Source organism: Lepidochelys olivacea (genome assembly GCF_965140295.1).
Source record: "Lepidochelys olivacea isolate rLepOli2 genome assembly, chromosome: 1".
Taxonomy (NCBI): domain Eukaryota; kingdom Metazoa; phylum Chordata; order Testudines; family Cheloniidae; genus Lepidochelys; species Lepidochelys olivacea.
The window spans coordinates 226,440,361-226,463,366 of record NC_140411.1 but is presented as its reverse complement, the minus strand read 5'-3'; the positions used below and the strand labels follow the sequence as shown (position 1 = coordinate 226,463,366).

Sequence of the window (23,006 nt, the reverse complement as noted above, 5' to 3'; positions counted from 1 at the left end):
CAAATTAAGGTAAAAAAAAAGGATAAAGAGCGTTAAATCCATGAGACTCACAATTATTCTAGGATTTCAAGCTCATTAATAGTAAATAGACTAGGTGCTGGTATCTTAGCTCATTCATAAATGTGTTTGTTGAAAGGGGGGTGTGTGGTTTGTCTTCATGTTTCTGTCCCGGTCTTGGTTGCTGCTTGTTTAAGAGATTCCAAGGCCAGTAGGGACCATTAGATAATCTAGTCTGACTTGCTGCATAGCACAAAACAAATTTTGGCTCAGAAACCCCAATGACTAATTAGACCAACGCATTTCAGTCCTCAGGAAACTGAACTCCTGTGGGCCCCATACCCAAGGCCTTCGCAGTGGCAGGGAATTGATTGAAGACACTGCATCAGGCTTGTTCCAGCCTTTATTTCTATGGTCACAGTAAGAATTAAAATGTGGTGGGGAGGATGTGTGAAAGCAGATATTACTCCTGGGGACATTATGCGCCAAAACATTAAAAATCCTGCACACAATATTTTAAAATTCTGCAAATTTTATTTGTCAAAACAACATTATATAATCAAGCCAGTTTCAATTATCTGGGTAATGTATTTCAAAACACCGGTCAGCAAGTATGTCTGTAAGAATACTGACAATGCAAAAATCCCCCCAGAAGTAGAGAATTAAAGAAACTATAACAACCCAGTTCCTGTTTCTCTGTCCCCTTCCCCCTGCCCAGAGCCAGCCAGGGGGCCAGATACCTGCACCCCCTCTTCCCTAGAGTGAAGCTGTGGCTCCCCCAGCACAGACACCCACTCCCTCCTCTGAATCCCTGGGCTCTGGGGGAGGGAATAAACAGCCTGATGCTCAGTCCCAGGAGTTTCCCGTGTGCGGGAGTTTCCCGTGTTGCCGCCCACTGCTTCCCTCAGGGCATGCTGTGAACTGCAGCTGCCAGGAACCCTTTAACTCCCTTTCCCTCCCCACAGCAGTGTCTTCTAAGTGCAAGCTGGGCTCTTCCAAGTTGTGGCCCCTAGTGGCGGCGAGCAGCACTGCAGCCCATTTCTGTGGGGGAAAGGAAATTCTGCGCACACATTAACTTCTGCAAAATTCTGCATTGTGCAAGTGGTGCAGAATTCCCCCAAGAGTAAGATATTTGTATGCAAATATTGATATTCTTTCCAAGGAGCTAAAAAAATTCAAATATGTTTCTAACTCTGGTGAGTGCATATTCACTGTCCATTGCATCTTCAGCACAACCCCTTTTCGTTTTGCAAGATGACTGAATTTATGGAGACGGCTACCCAGGAAAAGTGTTCATGATCTGGTTTGTATGAGTTGAATGCTAACTGTAAAATTTGGACTAAAGAGGTGGAAATGCTTGGGCTTTTGTTGTTGTTGTTAGGGTGTTGGACAGCCCTAAAATGGACCCTTTCTATTCTAGGAGGGGCACAATAATTTTAAAAATAGACACTTTTCTGTCATTTCCTTGCATAACTTCAATACTGAATAAGATGTAAGCAAACTCCCTGCCCCACCACCACCTTTCCCCTCTAATTCAAACCTACTGTAAGCTTTCAGAAAGCAATAATACTTAATATTTTTACAGAACCATCTTTGGATTTCAAAGTATTGTTGGCCTTTTTGTCCCAAACAGTTAGTCAATATTTGGAGCTTGCAGATTGTTTCCATTAGGAGGAGAAATTGATGATGGGAGTCAGATGAGTCTTATAGGGTGCAACCCTGTTTATTTACACAGAATGTGCCCAACATCCTGTTTCTCTGAACACAGCAGGAACAAACAGCAGGCAGTTTCCTTACTCACAATTCCAAGCCGCTTTCTAGCCAGCAGGCTGCCCAAAAGACGCTCTCTTGGCTTCCTCCCAGGGCCACCTACCAGTGCTTCCTTGGCTGTCTCCTACCTTTTTCTTGTCTTGTCTGCTTCAGACATACATAGGCCCTGTGTTTGCAATCAGCTCCTAAGGGAAACCCTACCATCCACAAAGCTCAGCTTCTGATCAGCCTTGCATGTAGCTGAGTCCCTTGAATGGTTGCATCCACTGTCCCCAGCTCTCTTACTCCATAAAAGGAGTTTAATTGCTTCTTCCATTTACCTTGAATGAAGGGTAGCTAATGTGCCCAGCCGCCTCAGTGCTCACCTATAGTTCAAAGACATGCCTGCTCGTAGCCACCAAACACCCTCCAGCAAAACAGTATTTTACAAAACATCAGTAAGCCTGGGTCTATACTACAAAGTTTCGTTGGCACAGCTGTGTTAGTCAGGGGTGTGAAAAGACACGCTCCCCCCCCCCCCCCCGCCAGCCAACATAACTAGGCTGCCAAAACCCCACCACAGGCACAGCTATGCCAACAGAGGAGGGCTTCTGTCAGCCTAGTTAAGGTCATTCAGAGAAGTTGTGTTACTATGCTGACAAACAAACTCCTGTTGGCATACAGCCAGTCTACACGCTGGTACAGCTATCCTGGCAATGCACTAGTAATGTAGACAAGGCCTCCCAACAGCCCTTCACGCTAGGTATTTTATCTCCAATTTACATAGCCATAAAAACTAAGTCAGAGAGTAGATGATTTAGTCATACAGTGAATCAGTTGCAAAGGAAAAAAAAAAAATCTAGGTTCCCTGATATCCAATTCCATGTTTCAGCTTCAACATCATATCTCACCTCTTCCATCCCTATTCAGCAAAGAGCCTTTCCTTAAGAAATCAGTATGACTCACATCAGGCAGGAGGAAAGGGTCATTCTGGAGGAGCAGGACCCGCAGCTCATTCTCGTTGAGGCCACTGACTTCATGGGTCTTCAGCACTTTTCGGTTTTCATCCGTGAAGATATCATGGGAGTATTTACATGCCCTGGAAAGGAACACACAAAATTCAGATCAAATATGTTGATCTTCAACCAGGGTGGCTTATGAAAGCAACCACACCTAAAGAACAGCAAGGAAGGTGAGAGTGGGAGAAGGAAACAGATGAGACTAGAAAGGAAGCTTGGCAGAAGCATAGAGAACAAGGGAAGCCTAGCAAGAAATCTATCTTAGTTATATATATAATGGCCTCCATTAGCATAGACTGTGAGGTGCTCAGGTTCTTTAATAGATTTATCCTCACAACACCCCTGTGTGCTAGGGAAGTGCTATTATCCCTGTTTTGTTTTTAAAACAGATGGGGAATTGTGGCTCAGAGAGGCTAAGTGACTTCTGTGGCAGAAGGAAGTCTGGCAGAATCAGGTTCCCCAAGTCCTAGGCTAATGCCTTAAGCAGGGTGGATAAAAACAAAAACAATGAATTTTCAAAAATTGATTTTTTTATTTAAATATCTGATTTAAATTAAATTAGTTTTATTTTAAAAAATAAACCTATTTAAAACTTAATTTTAAATTATGACAACCTATGTTAAGACCTAAATTTACTATAATCTATTAAAATCATTTAAATTAAAATTTAAAAATTAAGTAGTAAGTTTCCTATCAAATCACTGAGCTGATTAAAGTCACTCACTAAGCACCTGCAACCAGCATTTGTTGAACTGCTAAACCAGCTTTTGACACCAGTAGCCTCTTGTAGGTGCAGAGAGAATTCTCTTTCTTTCAGTTTATTCAACTAGTTCAGTTCAATAACTACTTCATTCAAAGCTAAGAAACTAATCTGGAATTGAAAATGCAGGGATGCTTGTTTTCTTCTTACAATCTATGCATAAGAACTAGGCCCTGGTCTACACGGGGGGCGGGGCGGTCAACCTAAAATACGCAACTTCGTGTCTAGACGAGACACAATAAATCGATCCCCGATAGAGCGATCACTACTCGCCGATCCAGCAGGTAGTGAAGGCCTGCCCTAGGTGTGAGAGGATAAGATCTACTAAAAACTTGAAGGGCGTGATGACCACAGAAACAATTTGTTCAATTCACTAACAGCAGATACTACTGCTTTTCTTTAATAAATCAGTTAGTTTTAAAAGCAAAACTTGTTTTGATATTTTTTTCTTATGTACCCAGCCCACTGAAAGTAGTTTCTTGGGTGCCTCCATCTGGCTGTGTCACATGTGCCAGCTGGGCACATCTTGGGGGGAAAACTCTGCCCCTTCGGTCTTTTAATTGATTCTTGTTTTTCCACCTTGTTCCCCTAGGATTACCATACAGAGATCCCCAAATAGAGGACACTCCTGGGGGAGGGGAGAGGAGGTACAGTTTGGAGGAGGGGGGCCACTGGATGGGTGTGTTGTACTGGGAGGGGGAGTTAGGGTTAGGCTGCTCCAGCTCTGGCAGCTGCTCTGGCCCTGGTGGCTCACCCAGCCCGCACAGGTGCTGGAACTAGGGGTGCTACTGCACCCCCTGGCTCGAAGTGGTTTCCATCACTTACAGGATTTACAGTTTGGTTCTATGGCTCTCAGCGCCCCCACTATAAAAAACTGTTCCAGCCCCCCTGCCAGCTCCTGTTCCAGCACCAGCCCTGGCCACTGCTTCTGCCCCAGTCTGGCCGCAGCCACTGCTCCAACCCTGATTGCTGCTCCTGCAGCGGGGGCAGACAGCTGCTCCAGTCCCGCCATTGCAGCAGGGCTGAAGCTAAAGAAGTCACGGTGTCCGGTAACCTCTGTGACAATATTGTATCCTTACTAATAAGAAACAAAATGAACTTCTGCATAGCTTAGTCAAGGACAAGGAGCTCGAAAATGACATGGATGGTGAGAGGAAGCTTGTGAAGTGTGTCAGAGTGACGTGGTCAGAAAAGCAGATGGGGAAGATTACTTTATCACAAAAAAATAAAATTGGATAGAGACGGTGGTGGTTACAGATTACAGAGAAGGACATGGCAAAAATGGTTGCAGTGGTTGCACAGAAAGCAGCAACAGTTTGTCAAGCGCTCAAAGGTGCACTCAGAATAGAGAAAGGAGTTGAATAGGACAAGGACGTGGTTCACCTTGTTGACAAGGAAGGTAGAGGAAAGATTTAGAAAAGTTTAAAGAAATATGGAACCCAATCTTATGGGTTGTGTACAAAGAAGGGAGGGGAGAAATCAGGACAATAAAGTATTAAAAGGGATCGGTTTATCTCAGAGCAACAATAAGCCATTTGCAGTGAGAATGAAGGACAACATAAGATAATCAGGAATGCTGAGGGAACTAGGATAGATCCAGAAACAATGCTAACTGTTAGTCTGGCTAGTCTGAAATGTGACTCAGTAAAGCCCTGTAACTATGCGTACTAAAATAAAATATATAAAATAAAACTTCTCCTGTCACTGTTCAATGTAACTACTGTTTAGTGCTTACCCTCTGAAGGTCTCCGACTTTTGAACCTTCTGTTCACATGCTGCTATTGATCTGCCCCTTGTCCTGTACAAGACTTGATTCCTGTAGTTTTTTCCCCTCCCAGTATCATTATATAACACTACAGGTTTGCCTTGTGTTTTATTAACAAATTGACCTTATTTTCCGTCTTAAGGAGTTTATGATCCAAGACCCCTAATTCCGCATTAGGACCTGAAAGTATAGGCTCCTAGGCCTGTATGGAATCCTACTTGTACTGAATAAACTGAAAACAGTAAAGTCAACAGGGCGACGAGGGGGAGGTGGGGAGAAATCAAGAGCAGGATAGGTTCAAAGGGTGATACTCCTGCATATTTAAGTGTAGATTTGATCCCTAGAGTCAAATTCTCTTCTGGGTTATTCCAGCATAAACTCAAAGTAACCTACAACACTACTTGTCCAATAGAATTTGGATAATTTATTGTAGAATAAATCCCTGTTAAAAATTCCTATGTTAAGAAAAAACTTTGCACTGCCTAAGAAAAGGGGAACTATTTACCCAGGAATGCATTTTATCTACATTTTATCAAAATGTTGTCTCCTTCTTTATGAGCCTAAAGGAAATTAATAGATTTGAATATCTCCCTATATATGTAAAACAACAACGTTATAAAATGCAGATTGTGGGGCTGAGGAGTGAAAAGCCTCATTAAAAATAATGCAAAGCACAGCATATTCTCTTTGGAAGGAATCAGAACAATTGTTCTTCCAATTCTGTCTCTTTCTAACTAACTTATTTTAACAGGTTATATCTTGCTTATATGTTGGATTTTCCTACACATGGAATATGCTTGAGAGGGGTCAGCCCAGGGTGGGTTAGGACAAATTACACCACCACCATAATCTTTGGATAACACATCAGTCATTAGTGAGGACACACTGGTCATATCCAGAGCTAAATCCCACCTAGGCCACTTTCAACTGAGCAAGTTTCCTATAGGGCCTTTTATCTGCAAGCGGGAGCGAGGAGTACCACTTTCCAGTCACATAATGCTTCCTGGAGGACAGGAATATTTTTCATGACTCCCCATCCAGCAATTCAAGGCATCAGATCAGCATTTCTGCTCAGTGGTTTGAACATTGAGCTACTAAACCCAGGGTTGTGAGTTCAATCATTGAGGGGCCATTTAGGGATCTGGGGCAAAAATTAGGGATTGGCCCTGCTTTGAGCAAGGGGTTTGGACTAGATGACCTCCTGAGGTCCCTTCCAACCCTGATATTCTATGATTTCTCAAATGTGGTCACATGCGGCTACCTGGGAATTTTTCTGTGGCCACAACAGCCTCCTGTGTGGAGAATGGGGGAAAAGGCAAAGCAGCAGCCCCTCCTTCCAATGTTCAGCTGTTGTCCTGGAGGTGCTGCCTTGGTGTTTGCTGGCACCGCCAGCTGCGGATTGGTGCCCTGCACTGCGCAGCCTCCTTAGGAGTCCAGGCAGTGCCTCTGCAGATGTTTGGGGATGGTGTGCAGGATGCTGGAGGAACCTTGGATTCCACAGGTGGCTGGTGAGTTCCCTGACCCACCTTCCTGGGAGTGGTGGGGGCTCAGGCTTCAGCCCCCATGCTCCAGTGGTGGGATTCACACCTGAGCTCCCATTCCCAGGCTCTGGCTCCCACCCCTAGGGTTCCTGCCTCCAGGGCTCTGGGCTTCCGCCCCCAGCGCTCCCACTCCGGGCTTCTGGCGGCGGGACTCTGGGCTTCAGCCCCCGGGGCTCTGGCAGGGCTTCAGCAGCTGACAGCACAGTGTGCCATGGTCAAGAGGCAAGGACTAGGATGGGCCTGGGGTGTGAGACTGTGGAAGGGAGATGGGGGAAATGGAGGGAGGAAGGCAGCAGGGCCCTAGGGGGGATGGGTTGTGGGAGGTAGTTGGGGCAAATAAAGAATATCATACATATGTTTTTACACATATAGGGTGTTATTTTTGTTATTGAGTCTGCAAAACAAAAACAAACAAACTCTACATAAATTACAATGATTTGGACACATATTTAATTTGTTTTTCCTAAAATTAAGTATCTTAGCACAATTTGTCAGAATGGCCAGCAGCAAGAGTTGGTGGCTACACTGAGGTCACCAAAAAAAGTGGTTGTGAAAACCCCTGCATTAGATCACACTTGTGCCCACATCCTAGTTAACTCCTGTAAGCCCTTGATTAAGCTTTCAATGCTTCCTTCAATGCCTGGAAAAGCACCAGTGTGGGAACATCACATGGTTACCATTTCCAGTACCAAGAAAGAGGGGTATTTCAGTGTTTAACAGACTCAAGTTGTGAGCACAGGTCCCAGCCACTTTAAACGGTATGCTAATCTGTCTTCTCCACCTCCTCCACCCACTACTATGATCCAGAGTGAAAGTTTGTGCCAGCACAATCAGAAAGACTGATTTGAGACTGTCCTTTTACAACTCCCAAACCACTGGCTGTCAGTCCCCTTTATCTCTTAGTTTCTCTTTGCCCATTGGTACCAGTCCCCTTCTTGCATTTAAAACACACACTTTGCTTCTCTACAAAAGAAAAAGGATACTAAACTTTCTAAACTACTACATGCCACAAGGGGCCACAGCAACGGTTCCTTCAACCCACCCAGCAATATTGTTAATCTATCCAACTATACTCTTAACCCAGCAGAAGCAGCTGTCCTATCTCGGGGCCTCTCCTTCTGCCCCTCCACCCCCACGAACATGATACAGTTCTGTGGTGACCTAGAATCCTATTTTTGATGTCTCCGACTCAAGGAATATTTCCAACACACCTCTGAACAACATACTAAACCACAGAGACCTCCCTACCAACACTACAAAAAGAAGGATTCTAGGTGGACTCTTCCTGAAGGTCGAGACAGCAGACTGGACTTCTACATAGAGAGCTTCCGCCGACATGCACGGGCTGAAATTGTGGAAAAGCAGCATCACTTGCCCCACAACCTCAGCCATGCAGAACACAATGCTATCCACAGCATCATAATCAAAAAGGCTGACAAAGGAGGTGCTGTTGTCATCATGAATAGGTCGGAATATGAACAAGAGGCTGCTCGGCAGCTCTCCAACACTACTTTCTACAAGCCATTACCCTCTGATCCCACTGAGAGTTACCAAAAGAAACTACAGCATTTGCTCAAGAAACTCCCTGAAAAGGCACAAGATCAAATTCGCACAGACACACCCCTGGAACCTCGACCTGGGATATTCTATCTACTATCCAAGATCCATAAACCTGGAAATCCTGGGCGCCCCATCATCTCAGGCTTTGGCACCCTGACAGCAGGATTGTCTGGCTATGTAGACTCCCTCCTCAGGCCCTACGCTACCAGCACTCCCAGCTACCTTTGAGACACCACTGACTTCCTGAGGAAACTACAATCCATCGGTGATCTTCCTGATAACACCATCCTGGCCACTATGGATGTAGAAGCCCTCTACACCAACATTCCACACAAAGATGGACTACAAGCCGTCAAGAACACTATCCCCGATAATGTCACGGCTAACCTGGTGGCTGAACTTTGTGACTTTGTCCTTACCCATAACTATTTTACATTTGGGGACAATGTATACCTTCAAATCAGCGGCACTGCTATGGGTACCCGCATGGCCCCACAGTCTCCCAACATTTTTATGGCTGACTTAGAACAACGCTTCTTCAGCTCTCGTCCCCTAACGCCCCTACTCTACTTGCGCTATATTGATGACATCATCATCTGGACCCATGGAAAAGACGCCCTTGAGGAATTCCACCATGATTTCAACAATTTCCATCCCACCATCAACCTCAGCCTGGTCCAGTCCACACAAGAGATCCACTTCCTGGACACCACAGTGCTAATAAACGATAGTCACATAAACACCACCCTATACAGGAAACCTACTGACCACTATTCCTACCTACATGCCTCCAGCTTTCACCCTGACCACACCACACGATCCATTGTCTACAGCCAAGCTCTGCGATACAACCGCATTTGCTCCAACCCCTCAGACAGAGACAAACACCTACAAGATCTCTATCAAGCATTCTTACAACTACAATACCCACCTGCGGAAGTGAAGAAACAGATTGATAGAGCCAGAAGAGTTCCCAGAAGTCACCTATTACAGGACAGGCCTAACAAAAACAACAGAACACCACTAGCCGTCACCTTCAGCCCCCAACTAAAACCCCTCCAACGCATTATTAGGGATCTACAACCTACCCTGAGGAATGACCCAACACTCTCACAAATCTTGGGAGACAGGCCAGTCCTTGCCTACAGACAGCCCCCCAACCTGAAGCAAATACTCACCAGCAACCACATACCACATAACAGAACCACTAACCCAGGAACCTATCCTTGCAACAAAGCCTGTTGCCAACTGTGCCCACGTATCTATTCAGGGGACACCATCATAGGGCCTAATAACATCAGCCACACTATCGGAGGCTCGTTCATCTGCACATCCACCAATGTGATATATGCCATCATGTGCCAGCAATGCCCCTCTGCCATGTACATTGGTCAAACTGGACAGTCTCTACGTAAAAGAATAAATGGACACAAATCAGATGTCAATAATTATAACAGTCATAAACCAGTCGGAGAACACTTCAATCTCTCTGGTCACACGATTACAGACATGACAGTTGCGATATTACAACAGAAAAACTTCAAAACCAGACTCCAGGGAGAAACTGTTGAATTGGAATTCATTTGCAAATTGGATACTATTAACTTAGGCTTGAATAGAGACTGGGAGTGGCTAAGTCATTATGCAAAGTAACTTACTTCCCCTTGTTTTTTCCTACCCCCCTCCCCCCATATGTTCTTGTTAAACTCTGGATTTGTGCTGGAGATGGCCTACCTTGATCATCATACACATTGTAAGGAGATAAGCTATTACCAGCAGGAGAGTGGGGTGGGGGGAGAGAAAACCTTTTGTAGTGGTAAACACCCATTTTTTTCCATGGTTTGTGTGTATAAAAAGATCTTCTGTGCTTTCCACAGTATGCTCACTTCATCGGATGCTGTAGCTCACGAAAGCTTATGCTCAAATAAATTGGTTAGTCTCTAAGGTGCCACAAGTACTCCTTTTCTTTTTGCGAATACAGACTAACACGGCTGTTACTCTGAAACGATTCTTGCATTGCTTTACACTTCATACCACTGGTCTGTCTACAACACTGCACTTGCCCACGCACACTTCTTGTGAAAGCGGAGTAGGGTGACCAGGTGTCCAGTTGCTGACCAGAACACCTGGTCGAAAAGGGACCGTGGTCATCACTGCCGACCGGGCCATTAAAAGTCTGGTCAGTGGTGCTGCAGTGCTAAGGCAGGCTAGTCCCGGCTCCTTGCTGCACCCCAGAAGCAGCCAGCAGGTCCGGCTCCTAGGTGGGGGGCTCCCCCAATGCGGCTCCACGCATTGCCCAGGCACCAGCTCTGTACTCCCATTGGCCAGTTCCTAGCCAATGGGAGCTGGGGGGCGGTGAGGAGTGCCTGCAAGTGAGAGTGGTGGGTGGAGCCTCCGGGCCCCCAGCCTAGGACCCGGACCTGCTGGCTGCTTCCTGGGCATGCGCAGTGCCACTATCAAGACAGGCAGCCAGCCTGCTTTAGCCTCAGACTGTGAACCGCCCGAGGTAAGCCCATGCCCCAACCACGAGCCCCAACCCCCTACCCCAGCCCTGACCGCCCCAAACCCAGAGCTTCTTCCTGCACCCCAAACCCCTCATCCCCAGCACCTGCCCAGAGCCTGCACCCCCAGGCCAGAACCCTCACCCCCCCTGCACTCCAACCCCCTGCCCCAACCCAGAGTCCCCTCCCACACCCTGAATCCCTCACCCCCGGCCCCACCCCACAGCCAGCACCCCCAGCCCAGAGCCCTCACCCCCTCCCACATCCCAACTTCCTGCCTCAACCCACAGCCGGCTCCTGCACCCTGAACCCCTCATTTCTGGCCCCACCCTGGAGCCCACATCCTCAGTTAGAGCTCTCATCTGCTCCTGCACCCCAACCCCCTGCCCCAGCCCAGTGAAAGTGAGGGTGGGGGAAAGCGAGCCACTGGGGGAGGGGGAATGTAGTGAGCGGGGGCGGGGTCTTGGGGAAGGGACTGGGCTAGGGTGTTCAGTTTTGTGTGACTAGAAAGTTGGCAACCCTAAAGCAGAGTCATATCAGGGACACAGCGAGCACATAGCAGGAGCCCCCTTACTTATGCACCTGTGCCTGGGGTGGGAAAACTACAGCAGAGTGGAGCTGTGGTGGGCCGCCTGGAGCAAGGAGGCTGCCCTGAGGGGGCTGCTGTCCCAGAGAGGAGGCAGAGCTGGTCAGAAGTGGGAAGCTGCCAGAGGTCCCTGAGCAGGATGAAACTTGAAAGTGAGGACTGAGTTGAAAGATTATCTGTTTACTTAAGAAACTGAACCTCCCTGAAAGGCACTGCATGGGGCGGTGTATTTTGGAACTGGGGAGAAGCTGTGCTGGTGACACCCTCATCTAGAGTACTGTGTGCAGTAGAGGTCACCACATACGGAGGGTTCAGAGAAGGTCCTTGAGACTAACTCTGGAGTACAGAAAAACTATCATGAGGAAGGACTGAAAGGAATGTGTTTGTATTAGAAAGGAGACATGATAAAGTTATATCACATGATGAATGATCTGAATGCGTGGGTCAGGAAAGTCTGTTGGCCCTGCCTCAGAACACCAGCACAAGGGACATTCAATTAAATTGAAAGATGGTGCTAAGCTAGCCTTATGGGCTACAGTGGCAAATTCAACATTAATAAAAGAAAAAACTTTCACACAATGTGTGATTCATGCCCACAGGATGTAATTTAGGCCAAGAATTTAGCAAAATTCAAGGAGAGATTGGATATTTATATGAACAACAAGAATATCCAGAGTTGTTAGAGCTAATGCTAAAAACAGTATGGGGAGAGAGAGATTCATGCAGCAAGGATGCAACCAAATTTAACTATGGGTACGTCTACACTACCCACTGGATCTGCACGCAGCGATCGATCCATTTATCGTGTCTAGACAAATCGATCCCCGAGCACTCTCCTGTCAACTCATGTACTCCAGTGCCGTGAGAGGCACAGGCAGAGTCAACAGGGGAGTGGCAGCAGTTGACTCACCGCAGTGGAGACACCACGGTAAGTCGATCTAAGTATGTTGACTTCAGCTAAGTTATTCACTTACCTGAAGTTGTGTAACTTAGATGGATCCCCCACCCAGTGTAGATCAGGGCTATGAGAGATAAGAATGAGACCTAATGGGGGGCAGATTGTTCCATCTCTGCCTACTGCAGGCTTCTAACTCTTCTCAAACATCCAGTTCTGGCCACTGTCAGAGACAGGATACTGGACTAGATGGGTCTGTTCTAGTACGGCAATTCCTGACTATGTAAAGCAACCTTTCCATCCTCTAAGTTTTGGGCCCTCCGTGTCTTATTGTAGAAAGTGGAATGATTTTAAATCATTCATTTTGAATCTTGTTTTGCCCCCCCCCTTTTTTTTTAAGTCTCCCCCTCCCCAAAGATAAAAGTGATTCTCATTAGTTGGTGTAATCTGATATTTCTTTTTGCTAAGAAGGAGGGTACACTACACCTATACACATTTAAGACATTATATAGCTTAACATACTTTTTTTCAAATCTATAACATACATTTTGTTGATATAAAATGGTGAATAGTTCATATTTACCAGACTATAATTGTTACTTATGATTTGTATCAAGTTGCAGTTAGATGAAAACTGAAATTCAATTAAATGCACAAAGCCAGCATTTTAAATTTGCTTAAGTAAATATAACTACCTTACATATGCTGGATTCAGAAGAAAAAAGTAAGTTTATCAAAACAGGCTGTGTGTTTAACACTGATTTATTAAACAAAGGAAGGTTTCAGAGTAGCAGCCGTGTTCGTCTGTATTCGCAAAAAGAAAAGGAGTACTTGTGGCACCATAACCACTGAATGCATCCGATGCAGTGAGCTGTAGCTCACGAAAGCTCATGCTCAAATAAATTGGTTAGTCTCTAAGGTGCCACAAGTCCTCCTTTTCTTTTTGTGAACTCTCAATATGTTTCTCAGCTTTGAATTAACTAGCTGGATAAACTGAAATGAAGAAAATACCCTCATCTGCACCTGCAGATGAGGCTACGACTATCAACAGGTCATCAACAGACACTGGCTACAGTTTAGCTAGCAACTCCCACCCATTCAATGGCAAGGGCACCAATTAGCGAGTTTCATATACAGGACTAGAGGTAGGCTCTCAGGCAGAATGCTTAACTGTACAGCATTAGTGTGGAATGTGAGTTCTGCAGAGAGGTGCTTCTCCCAGCTTGTGCCCCTGGGGCAGGGAGTCAGAGTGATTGGTCGTCCAGCTTTCATCCAGATCACACCACGCGATCCATTGTCTACAGCCAAGCTCTAGGATACAACCACATTTGCTCCAACCCCTCAGACAGAGACAAACACCTATCAAGCATTCTTACAACTACAATACCCACCTGCTGAAGTGAAGAAACAGATTGACAGAGCCAAAAGAGTACCCAGAAGTCACCTACTACAGGACAGGCCAACAAAGAAAATAACAGGACGCCACTAGCCATCACCTTCAGCCCTCAACTAAAACCCCTCCAACGCATCATCAAGGATCTACAACCCATCCTGAAGGACGACCCATCACTCTCACGGATCTTGGGAGACAGGCCAGTCCTTGCTTACAGACAGCCCCCCAACCTGAAGCAAAATACTCACCAGCAACCACACACCACAAAACAGAACCACTAATCCAGGAACCGATCATTGCAACAAAGCCCGTTGCCAACTGTGTCCACATATCTATTCAGGGGACACCACCATAGGACCTAATCACATCAGCCACACTATCAGAGGCTCGTTCACCTGCACATCTACCTATGTGATATATGCCATCATGTGCCAACAATGCCCCTCTGCCATACACATTGGTCAAACTGGACAGTCTCTACATAAAAGAATAAATGGACACAAATCAGACGTCAAGAATTATAACATTCAAAAACCAGTTGGAGAACACTTCAGTCTATTTGGTCACTCAATTACAGACCTAAAAGTTGCAATTCTTTAACAAAAAACTTCAAAAACAGACTCCAATGAGAGACTGCTGAACTGGAATTAATTTGCAAACTGGATACAATTAACTTAGGCTTAAATAAAGACTGGGAGTGGATGGGTCATTACACAAAGTAAAACCATTTCCCCATGTCTATTTCCACCCCCCCACCCACTGTTCCTCAGACATTCTTGTCAACTGCTGGTAATGGCCCACCTTGATTATCACTACAAAAGGTCCCCCCACCTCCAACCCCCGCTGGTAATAGCTCACCTTAAGTGATCACTCTGGTTACAGTGTGTATGGTAACACCCATTGTTTCACGTTCTCTATGTATATAAATCTCCCCACTGTAGTTTCCACTGAATGCATCCGATGAAGTGAGCTGTAGCTCACGAAAGCTTATGCTCAAATAAATTGGTTAGTCTCTAAGGTGCCACAAGTACTCCTTTTCTTTTTGTAAAAACCAGGAATCCCTGGGGGAGGAGGGAGGTATTGAAGAGACAACGCAGGGGACTCAGAAGACATACAGCTAAGCCCTCTGAGCCAAGTTTATATTCAGAAAAGAGGGAGATGAGGGAGCAGGAGTGAAAAGAAGGAGCCAAAACCCAGGGGAGGGATAGCAGTAGTAGAGTGGGAACTTCTCTATACCTGTGGTACCCCATCACCGTAGTCTGAGTACCTTAGATCACAGCCCCACGGTGAGGTAGAGCAGTGCTGTTATCCTCATTGTATAGATGGGGCACTGATGGGGACACAGGCTAAAGGACAGATTTTCAGGCACCTAGTGGGATTTTCAGAAGTGCCTAGAAGGTTAGGTGCTTTGTAAACCTCCACTAGATGCCTCTTTGGGTGCCTAAAAACCTTTGAAACTCTGTCTAAGGCATTGACCTGAGGTCATATAGAACGAAGAACAGAAGTTGTATACACAGAGTCCATAAAGTGAACAAATTATTGTTATGATTTGTATTATTCACTGGGCACTATCTGTGTGCTCAGCACTGTTCAGAATATGCCAGTAAATGTAGTTCCGGAGCCAATGCATACAAGATGTGTAACTCTGGATAAGATGGCTCAGATATATAAATATTAAGTGTATAGTTATTGACCACATATTATTACAGTGAACATGTGATAACATATCTATGAGTGAAGGCGCTGATGGCGATAAAAGTTTTACTTGATTAAGGACTAGAAGATTTGACCCTCCAACTTTCTTTCAAGAGGAAAAGCTGCCCAGAGCTCTTGTGCCTGTTTATTTTCCTTTCCTGCCTGCAGTGGCCCTGATATACCTCAGAACTCTCAATTTTTCCCCATTCAACTTTAAAACATGAAATTTTGTAGGTGTTTGGTTTAAAATATTCTCCTGTGAAAACTGCAGCTCAATCACTGTAGTGTTATGTTTAAGGCCCTTCTGGAAAGGGACTAGCCTTTAAACAGAAGTGAAAATAGTGTTACTAACTCTCATGATTTTGTCATGAGTCTCATGATTTTTGTGTTTTGCTTAAAGCCCCAACTCCTGGAGTCAAGTGGCTGTGTGATGATTTCAGCCCTCATTCTTAAAGAAAAATGAAGTTTCTAGTCCTTGTGGCTGTGGAGAAAGCATCAAAATGTGACCCCAGGGCACCCTAAAGGCTTAAAAAGCAGAACGTAAATAAAAACATTATTTTTACATAATCTCATTATTTTAAAGCCAATCTCATGATTTTTGGTGAGCCTGATTCATAGTATTGCCAACCCCAAATATTCAAAAATCATGAAAGACTACGTGTGAGTTTCACTCCTGTTTAAAGTCTGTTTCTAGTCTATTTGTAGTGAGGTAAAACCCCTACAGTCCCAGGCAGGTGCAGTATAAACTCATGGGAACATGCCCTAGCAGGATGTTTCCAGAAGTTAAATGAGCTATTCCAAGCTTGATGAACTGCAAAAAGAGTCATACAAAGTAACCTAGATTTTTCTACAATTGTTACATTCAAGAGTTAGTAACAAAGTAAGAATATACATTACATTTTTAAACCTAACCAGTGTCCCTTAAGTGAATGGACAGAATATTATTAGAGCTGAGTGGATCTAATATTTATTTATTTAATTTTCTATTTCTTTCTTTATATAGGAATTAGAAATTATCTGACAGGAGCACTGTATCTAAGTTATCTGCAAAAAAACGAGTTTTCAGGTGCCCAAGTAGCCTCTGGAATCATAGTTAAAGTTGTGCACTCTCCCCCACCAAAATCTGAAATGGTGCCCCTGTTCAAGGATTTCACAGAATCTCAGAAATGTAGGGCTGGAAGGCTCGTGAGGGCATCAGTCCAGTGTTTCTCAACCAGGGTCTCGGGCCCTGTGGGGAGTAGGTTTCAGGGAGTCCACCAAGCAGGACCAGCGTTAGACTACCTAGGGCCCAGGGCAGAGAGCCTAAGCCCTGCCATGCCCTGGGCCCCTGCCACCTGTGGCTGAAGCAAGAAGCCTGAGCAACTTAGCTTTGTGGGGGCACCCTGTGGTTTGGGGGCCCAGGCAATTGCTCTGGTTGCTACTCCTTAACCCCAGGCCTGGCTTTTATATGCAAAAAACAGTTGTTGTGGCACAGGTGGGTGGTGGAGTTTTTAATAGCATGGGGGAAGGGGGGAGGGAGCACCTCAGAAAGAAAGGCTGAGAACCCCTGGTCTAGTCCATCTGACTTTCTTTAAAACTTCGGCGGCAAACATGCACTGCTTACCATTATTTGTTACTTAACTTTAAATCAACAGATTATACTTGGGCCTTAATATAGGATCATAATTTCAAATATTTGTATTTTAAAAAAGAAATATATTTGAACAAAAAAAAAAGACCTGATTTTTATGTATATAAATAATCGATTTTTATCCACCCTTGTTCAGTGCAACCACAGGGGTTCATTAGTTACATGCCCCACCAGCCTAGAGTACAGTATCAGGAGTGCAAGGCACAAACCACCAGGCCCTCTGCCTGTGTTGCCAGAGATCCTCTGCCCCCCGGTCACTTTGCACCCTGGTGCCTAACCGACCCCGTCCCTCCACTATTGCTCCTGGTACCAGCCCCCTGCTTCTTTCCCCTCCCCCTCCTTGCACCTTAGTGCCTGTCCCCCTACTCCCTCCCCCAGTGTTGCCCCCGGTGCCAGCCTCCTCCCTTCCCCTCCTTTTCACTCACCGGACTCCAAAGTTGCACTTGCCCATGAGGTTGAGCTTGCAGAAGTGGAGGCGCTCGCAGCCCTCACACTCCTTGCGGACGCAGAGCCGCAGCGGGGACACAGCCAGCACCCAGCGGCAGCCCCCCTCCTCGTGCACCAGAAACCTCTCGTGCCCCACATCCTGCAGGATCTCCTCCAGCTGCTGCTCGGAGAGCTCAACGTGCTGGGGGATCTTGCTGCGCTCCAGCCGCCCCCCGTTAGAACACAGGACCTTGGTAATGAAGCTGCAGACCGCGGGGTCAGACATGTTGGCTCTCGAGCCCAGGGGGTTACTGGCTAGGCAGCCTAACACGGCTGCCACTCTAAAACCGGACTAGGCAGCCTCTCCGTCCGCTCGCTCGGTTTCGTGGGCGGATCAGGCTCCTCCTCCCCTCCAGCTGGAAAGAAGAATCGAAACTGAAGGCAGAAAAAGCATGCCTTTGGGTGACGGGCGGCAGGGCAGTGGTTTAAGGCAGCAAATTAAAAAGTGATAGCATGCAAAATATGTAGGAAGAGTGAAGGGCATTTTTATACCCAGTCTATTTCCTTTTGAAATGTGGGTGCCTTTGCCCTTTTCTGTGACGTGCGTTTATTCATTCCCACTTGTAGAATTGCAGTCGAGAAGGGGAAAAGACAGCTTCTCCTTTACAGAATAAAGTTATCCTGGATCTAAAGCTAAGGGATACAAGTTGCAAACTAGAAAGATGTTATTATCTTGACCATACAGTGTAGGAGGAGCAGCAGGAGGCCATTTAAACTGGGAGGGTCAGTTTTGCCCTTTCTGCCTGACCCTCCTCTTCCCCTCTCTGGCACCAACCACCACCAGCAGCAGCCTGACCCTCCTGGCCCATGCACCCTTACACCCATCCCTTCTGAATGTTAATGAGTGGCATTGCAACCGTGGGGGCATGGCCAGAAAATAATCATCGCCACGCCCGGGATGGACCCTGGCCGTACAGCCTCTGCAGTGAAGATTAGGATAAACATGTTTATATGCAGGTAATGGGTGTGGTAAGAGGAGGCCCTGAAACATAAGCCCTTGTATCAGAGGTCTGGTATGAGACCCAAGCCCTGAACTAAAGTAATGGTCAAGACTTTGCTAGCATAAATCAAAGTTAAGCTGTGCGCCAGAGGGAGGCCCTGCTCACAGAAGCTGGCAAGGCGACTGACATTGCAGTTATACACATACCCAAAAACAGGTACTACGCACTAGTAATATAAACATGTGCCAGGAATGGTACCGGAACATTATGTTACAAGCACATTCCACATAGATAACAAGGAACAGACTGACCCATCCTAAAGTTTGCAGCAGGAGGGTAATATGAGAGAGTTGTTTTGTTTGAACCAACATGTACAAGGTGAGAGGTGGTACCCTAACATGTAGAGGGGTTGCATCTCTATAGGTCAGGAGCAACGTGTAACTTGGTTGTACAGGTGTATAAAAGCGTACCCTTGAAGAGTGGTCTTTGACTGGCCTAGGGGGCAGTGGTAAGTCCTGCCAATGACTGAGCTGGTCCATTGTCAGGGAGCACATATGTACTAGCAGAACTGTAGTTATCTGATCTGGGGAGCTAGAGACTGTTTTGCTTGGCAGTAAGCCTGGCCGGGTGCCTTCGTACCTTATCAGAGTCTGTGTTCATTGGGGATTCTCTCGGGGTCTGCTGTGTCAGTGATCTGCAGAGCTGGGGCAGCATATAGATGGAACACACACATGCAGCCGATTGTTATCAACATACAACAGAGCTGAGCACAACACTGGTGACATTTGATGACAATAGGTGAAAGCTCAAAATAAATGTAAAAGCTATTAGTCCTGAGATGGTTTTTTGAGCCAGTATAATATAACCGGCAAGAGCTATAGCACACATGACTTGTGGGCTGCATGTATAAGAGTAAAACCAAAAAAAAATTTAAAAAACCCAAAAAACCAACCCCCCCCCCAAGCTTCAAATGCATCACTGAAGTCAATGGTGTTACATTAGATGAATATATCTTTCCAAATCCACAATCCCCAGCTAGACAAATGATTGTGATGGACTCTCAGTGGACACTAAGAGTCAGAAATTTTCCCCAGGTTGTGTGCACACATGTGCGTTTCAAAGCTATAACTTAAATAAGAAGGAAGAAAAGAGTGCTACCATTCTGAAATATTGTTTATGTAGGACCTACACATTGTGTCCTTGCCATTCCTTCTGCTAGCCATGAAAGCAGCAGCTAATTAATACAATCTATGTGCGAAGCTGTGCTGATATAATAAACGATTGCGCAGAACCAAGCAAGTAAATAAGTTTTGTTAATTTCCAATGAGGTTTGTTTGTGGGGGGAAAAAAGAGAGGTGGGAAGGTAAACACACATTGAGGAGAAAAGTCAGTTGTGGTTAAACTGAAAATTTAGAGTAAATCCATAAGGAAGAAATTTAAATGTTAAACATTTAAACAATGCAGAGTTAGAAGATTAAACTAATGAAGTTAACTTGTCGTTTAGTATTAGGAAGTTACACACAAATACTGAGGGCATGTCTTCACTGCAGCAGCGCTTTAATGTGGCTGTGTAGTCACGGCACCGGTGCTGGGAGCTATAGAAGCTCCCACCTCCATGAGGGGAGTAGCTCCCAGCACTGGTGCATTGTCTACACTGCCACTTTACAGTGCTGAAACTTGCAGCGCTCGGGGGGGGGGGGGTGTTTTTTCACACCCCTGAGCGAGAAAGTTGAAGCGCTGTAAAGTGGCAGTGACAAGGCCTAAGCCACTTGTACTATTTGATGAAAACCAATTAACTTATGTGGCATGTGAACCTGCTCTAATCTCCTTTTCTTTGTAAACCATTACAACGCAAATCACAGTAACTAAAGTTTGTTTTTGTTTGTTTGTTCATATTACAGCTGAAAGTTAAACAGGGACTTCATTGCATGCATTTCTGGAATGTAACCCAACCCTGAACATATGTTTTCAGGGTGATCCATAATTCACCACTGCTGCAGTTTCAACTCACTCAGTGGTCCAGTGAGAACACTAATATTTTGCAATGTCTTCACACCACTCCTCTTCTTACAGGTTACCATCATGTCTGTGGCTGCTTGAGCAGCAAATGCCTAGAGCTTGGCCCATTGCCGTGCCACACAAAACTGAAGAAATTAAAGACTTCCTGCTCACAGCCAGGAGGAAGGATCCAAAATCTGTTAAGATCAAGAATCAAAAGACCATGAAATTCAAGGTGTGCTGAAGCCAGTACCTACCTATACCAGGGGTCAGCAACCTTTCAGAAGTGGTGTGCTGAGTCTTCATTTATTCACTCTAATTTAAGGTTTCATGTGCCAGTAATACATTTTAACGTTTTTAGAAGGTCTCTCTCTAAGTCTATATTATATAACTAAACTATTGTATGTAAAGTAAACAAGGTTTTTAAAATGTTTAAGAAGCTTCATTTAAAATTAGATTAAAATGCAGATCCTGGGGTGCACACACCCCTGGGGGGTGCAAAATGCCCCTTCTGGGGGTGAGACGTGAGACTTTAAGAAGGTAAATCATCAAACACGCCAAAATTAAGCACAGGCACATAAGTACAACTACTTTCATCAAACCTATGTATTTATTAACATTATATACATTATTACTGTAATATACAAAGTTTTTAAGCTAATTGTAGTGTGATTTTTGATAAGGGCTGTAGAGCACTGGGCTGGCTGCCAGTACCCCAAGCTGGCAAGAGGCTGACCAGAGCCGGAGGCCCAGACCCTGGCTGGCATGGGGACTGGCAGCTGGAACCCCAGACTAGCAGCGAGGTGAGTGGAGCCCATGCTGGTCCCAGGCCAGCAGCAGGCTGAGCGGGGCTGATGGCCCGGACCCCAGCTGGCAAGGGGCTGACGGCTGGAACCCCAGACCATCAGCAGGCTGAGCGGGGTGGCAGACAGAACCCCAGACCGGCAGCAGCTCACCCGCTGCTGGTGTGGGGTTCCGCCGGCTCCTGCCAGCTGGTGTCCCAGCTGCCAGCCCTGCTCAGCCCCCTGGGGGTTCTATTTACCCAGGCAGGCAGCTGGCTGAGCAGGACTGGCAGCCAGGACCCCGGCTGGCAGCAGCATGCCAGTAAAAGTCTGCTCACGTGCTGCTTTTGGCACACGTGCTGCAGGTTGCTGATCGCTGACCTATACACTCTGCTCATCACAGATAAGGAGAAGGCTGAGAAACTGAAGGCATCCCAGCCACCTGGTTTGACTGTGGAAGAACTGAAATGAACCAGTCATGCACAGAGCTTTTTTCATGTATTATAATAAAAAAAGAGGGAACTCTTTTTTTGTTTTTTAAAAAAACACCAAACAGAAGCTTCAATGTAGACAGAGCACTGGAGATTGTACCATAGCAATATTGCCAAGCCAAGAGATGACCTGTACCTGCCAATAGTGGGATGGGGGGGGGAGAGGAGGGATGCAGAGTGAGGGAAGCCAACTTCAGCAGTGTTACTGAGCATGCTCGTTGACCCTCCATGCAACACCTCTGGCCAAGCCCAAATGTTAACACACAAAAAAAACACACCATGAGAGACAAGGTTGATGAGGTAATATCTATTATACCACAATGGCTAAAGAACAGAGTAAAAGGAGCAGTTAGAGGCAAAAATACATTCTTTAAAATCTGGAAGTCAAATGCTACTGACGAAATAGAAAAGAGCATTAATTCTGGCAAGTGAAGTGTAAAGGTATAATTAGGCAGGCCAAAAAAAGGAATTTGAAGAGCAACGAGCAAGACTCTCAAACTAACAGCAAAAAATTAAGTAGATCAGAAGGAAATCTGCTAAACAATCAGTGGAGTCATTGGATGATCGAGGTGCTAAAGGAGCACTCAAGGAAGACAAGGCCATTGTGGAGAAGCTAAATGAATTCTTTGTATCAGTATTCACTGCAGAGGATGTGGGAGATTCCCACACCAGAATCATTCTTTTTAGAAGGCAAATCTGAGGAACTGTGCCAGATTGATGTGTCAATAGAGGAATTTTTGGAACAATCGATAAAACAGTAATAAGTCACCAGAACCAGATGGTATTCACCCAAGAGTTCTGACAGAACTCAAATATGAAATTGCAGAACTATTAATTGTGGTATGTAACATCACTTAAATAAGTTTCTGTACCAGATGACTAGAGAATAGCTACTTTTTTTTTAAAAAACCTAAGGTTCCAAAGATGATCCTGGAAATTACAGGCCAGTAAGCTTAACATCAGTACCATGCAAATTGTAAAGAGAATTCTCAGAGACAGATTAATATGATTTACTGGGGAAGAATCAACATGGCTGAAGAGCCAAAATCCCAATAATATTTACAGACCCTCCCCAACTTACGCAAGCATTCTGCTCCGGAACACTTGCGTAACTCAGATTTTGCAAGAGTCGGAAACGTATCTGACCATTATGCCAAAAAAAATCCCCACACCCATCCTATTTCTAGCTTATGGAACTTTTTCTGTAAGTGCAGATT

At 45.5% G+C, this 23,006-nt stretch overlaps 1 protein-coding gene and 1 pseudogene across 3 annotated transcripts in view; one reads left to right on the top strand and one right to left on the bottom strand.

Annotated features, from left to right (window-relative positions):
- Nucleotides 1-17,922, bottom strand: part of LOC311515038 (protein mono-ADP-ribosyltransferase PARP12-like) — a 45,653-nt gene extending 27,731 nt beyond the window's left edge. For both annotated transcript variants that reach the window (XM_084617873.1, XM_084617874.1), the window contains exons 1-2: nucleotides 17,517-17,922; nucleotides 2,713-2,845 (exon numbers count right to left, since the gene is read on the bottom strand). In XM_084617873.1, the coding sequence (XP_084473999.1) occupies nucleotides 2,713-2,845; nucleotides 17,517-17,803 (420 nt within the window). In that variant the 5' untranslated portion in view covers nucleotides 17,804-17,922. The remainder of the gene's footprint in view (nucleotides 1-2,712; nucleotides 2,846-17,516) is intronic.
- Nucleotides 17,923-18,475: 553 nt separating this feature from the next.
- On the top strand, nucleotides 18,476-21,769 carry LOC311521538 (large ribosomal subunit protein eL38 pseudogene; annotated as a pseudogene). The gene is made up of 3 exons: nucleotides 18,476-18,534; nucleotides 20,592-20,753; nucleotides 21,664-21,769. The product of its transcript is annotated as a large ribosomal subunit protein eL38 pseudogene (transcript).
- The last annotated feature ends 1,237 nt before the right edge of the window (nucleotides 21,770-23,006 follow it).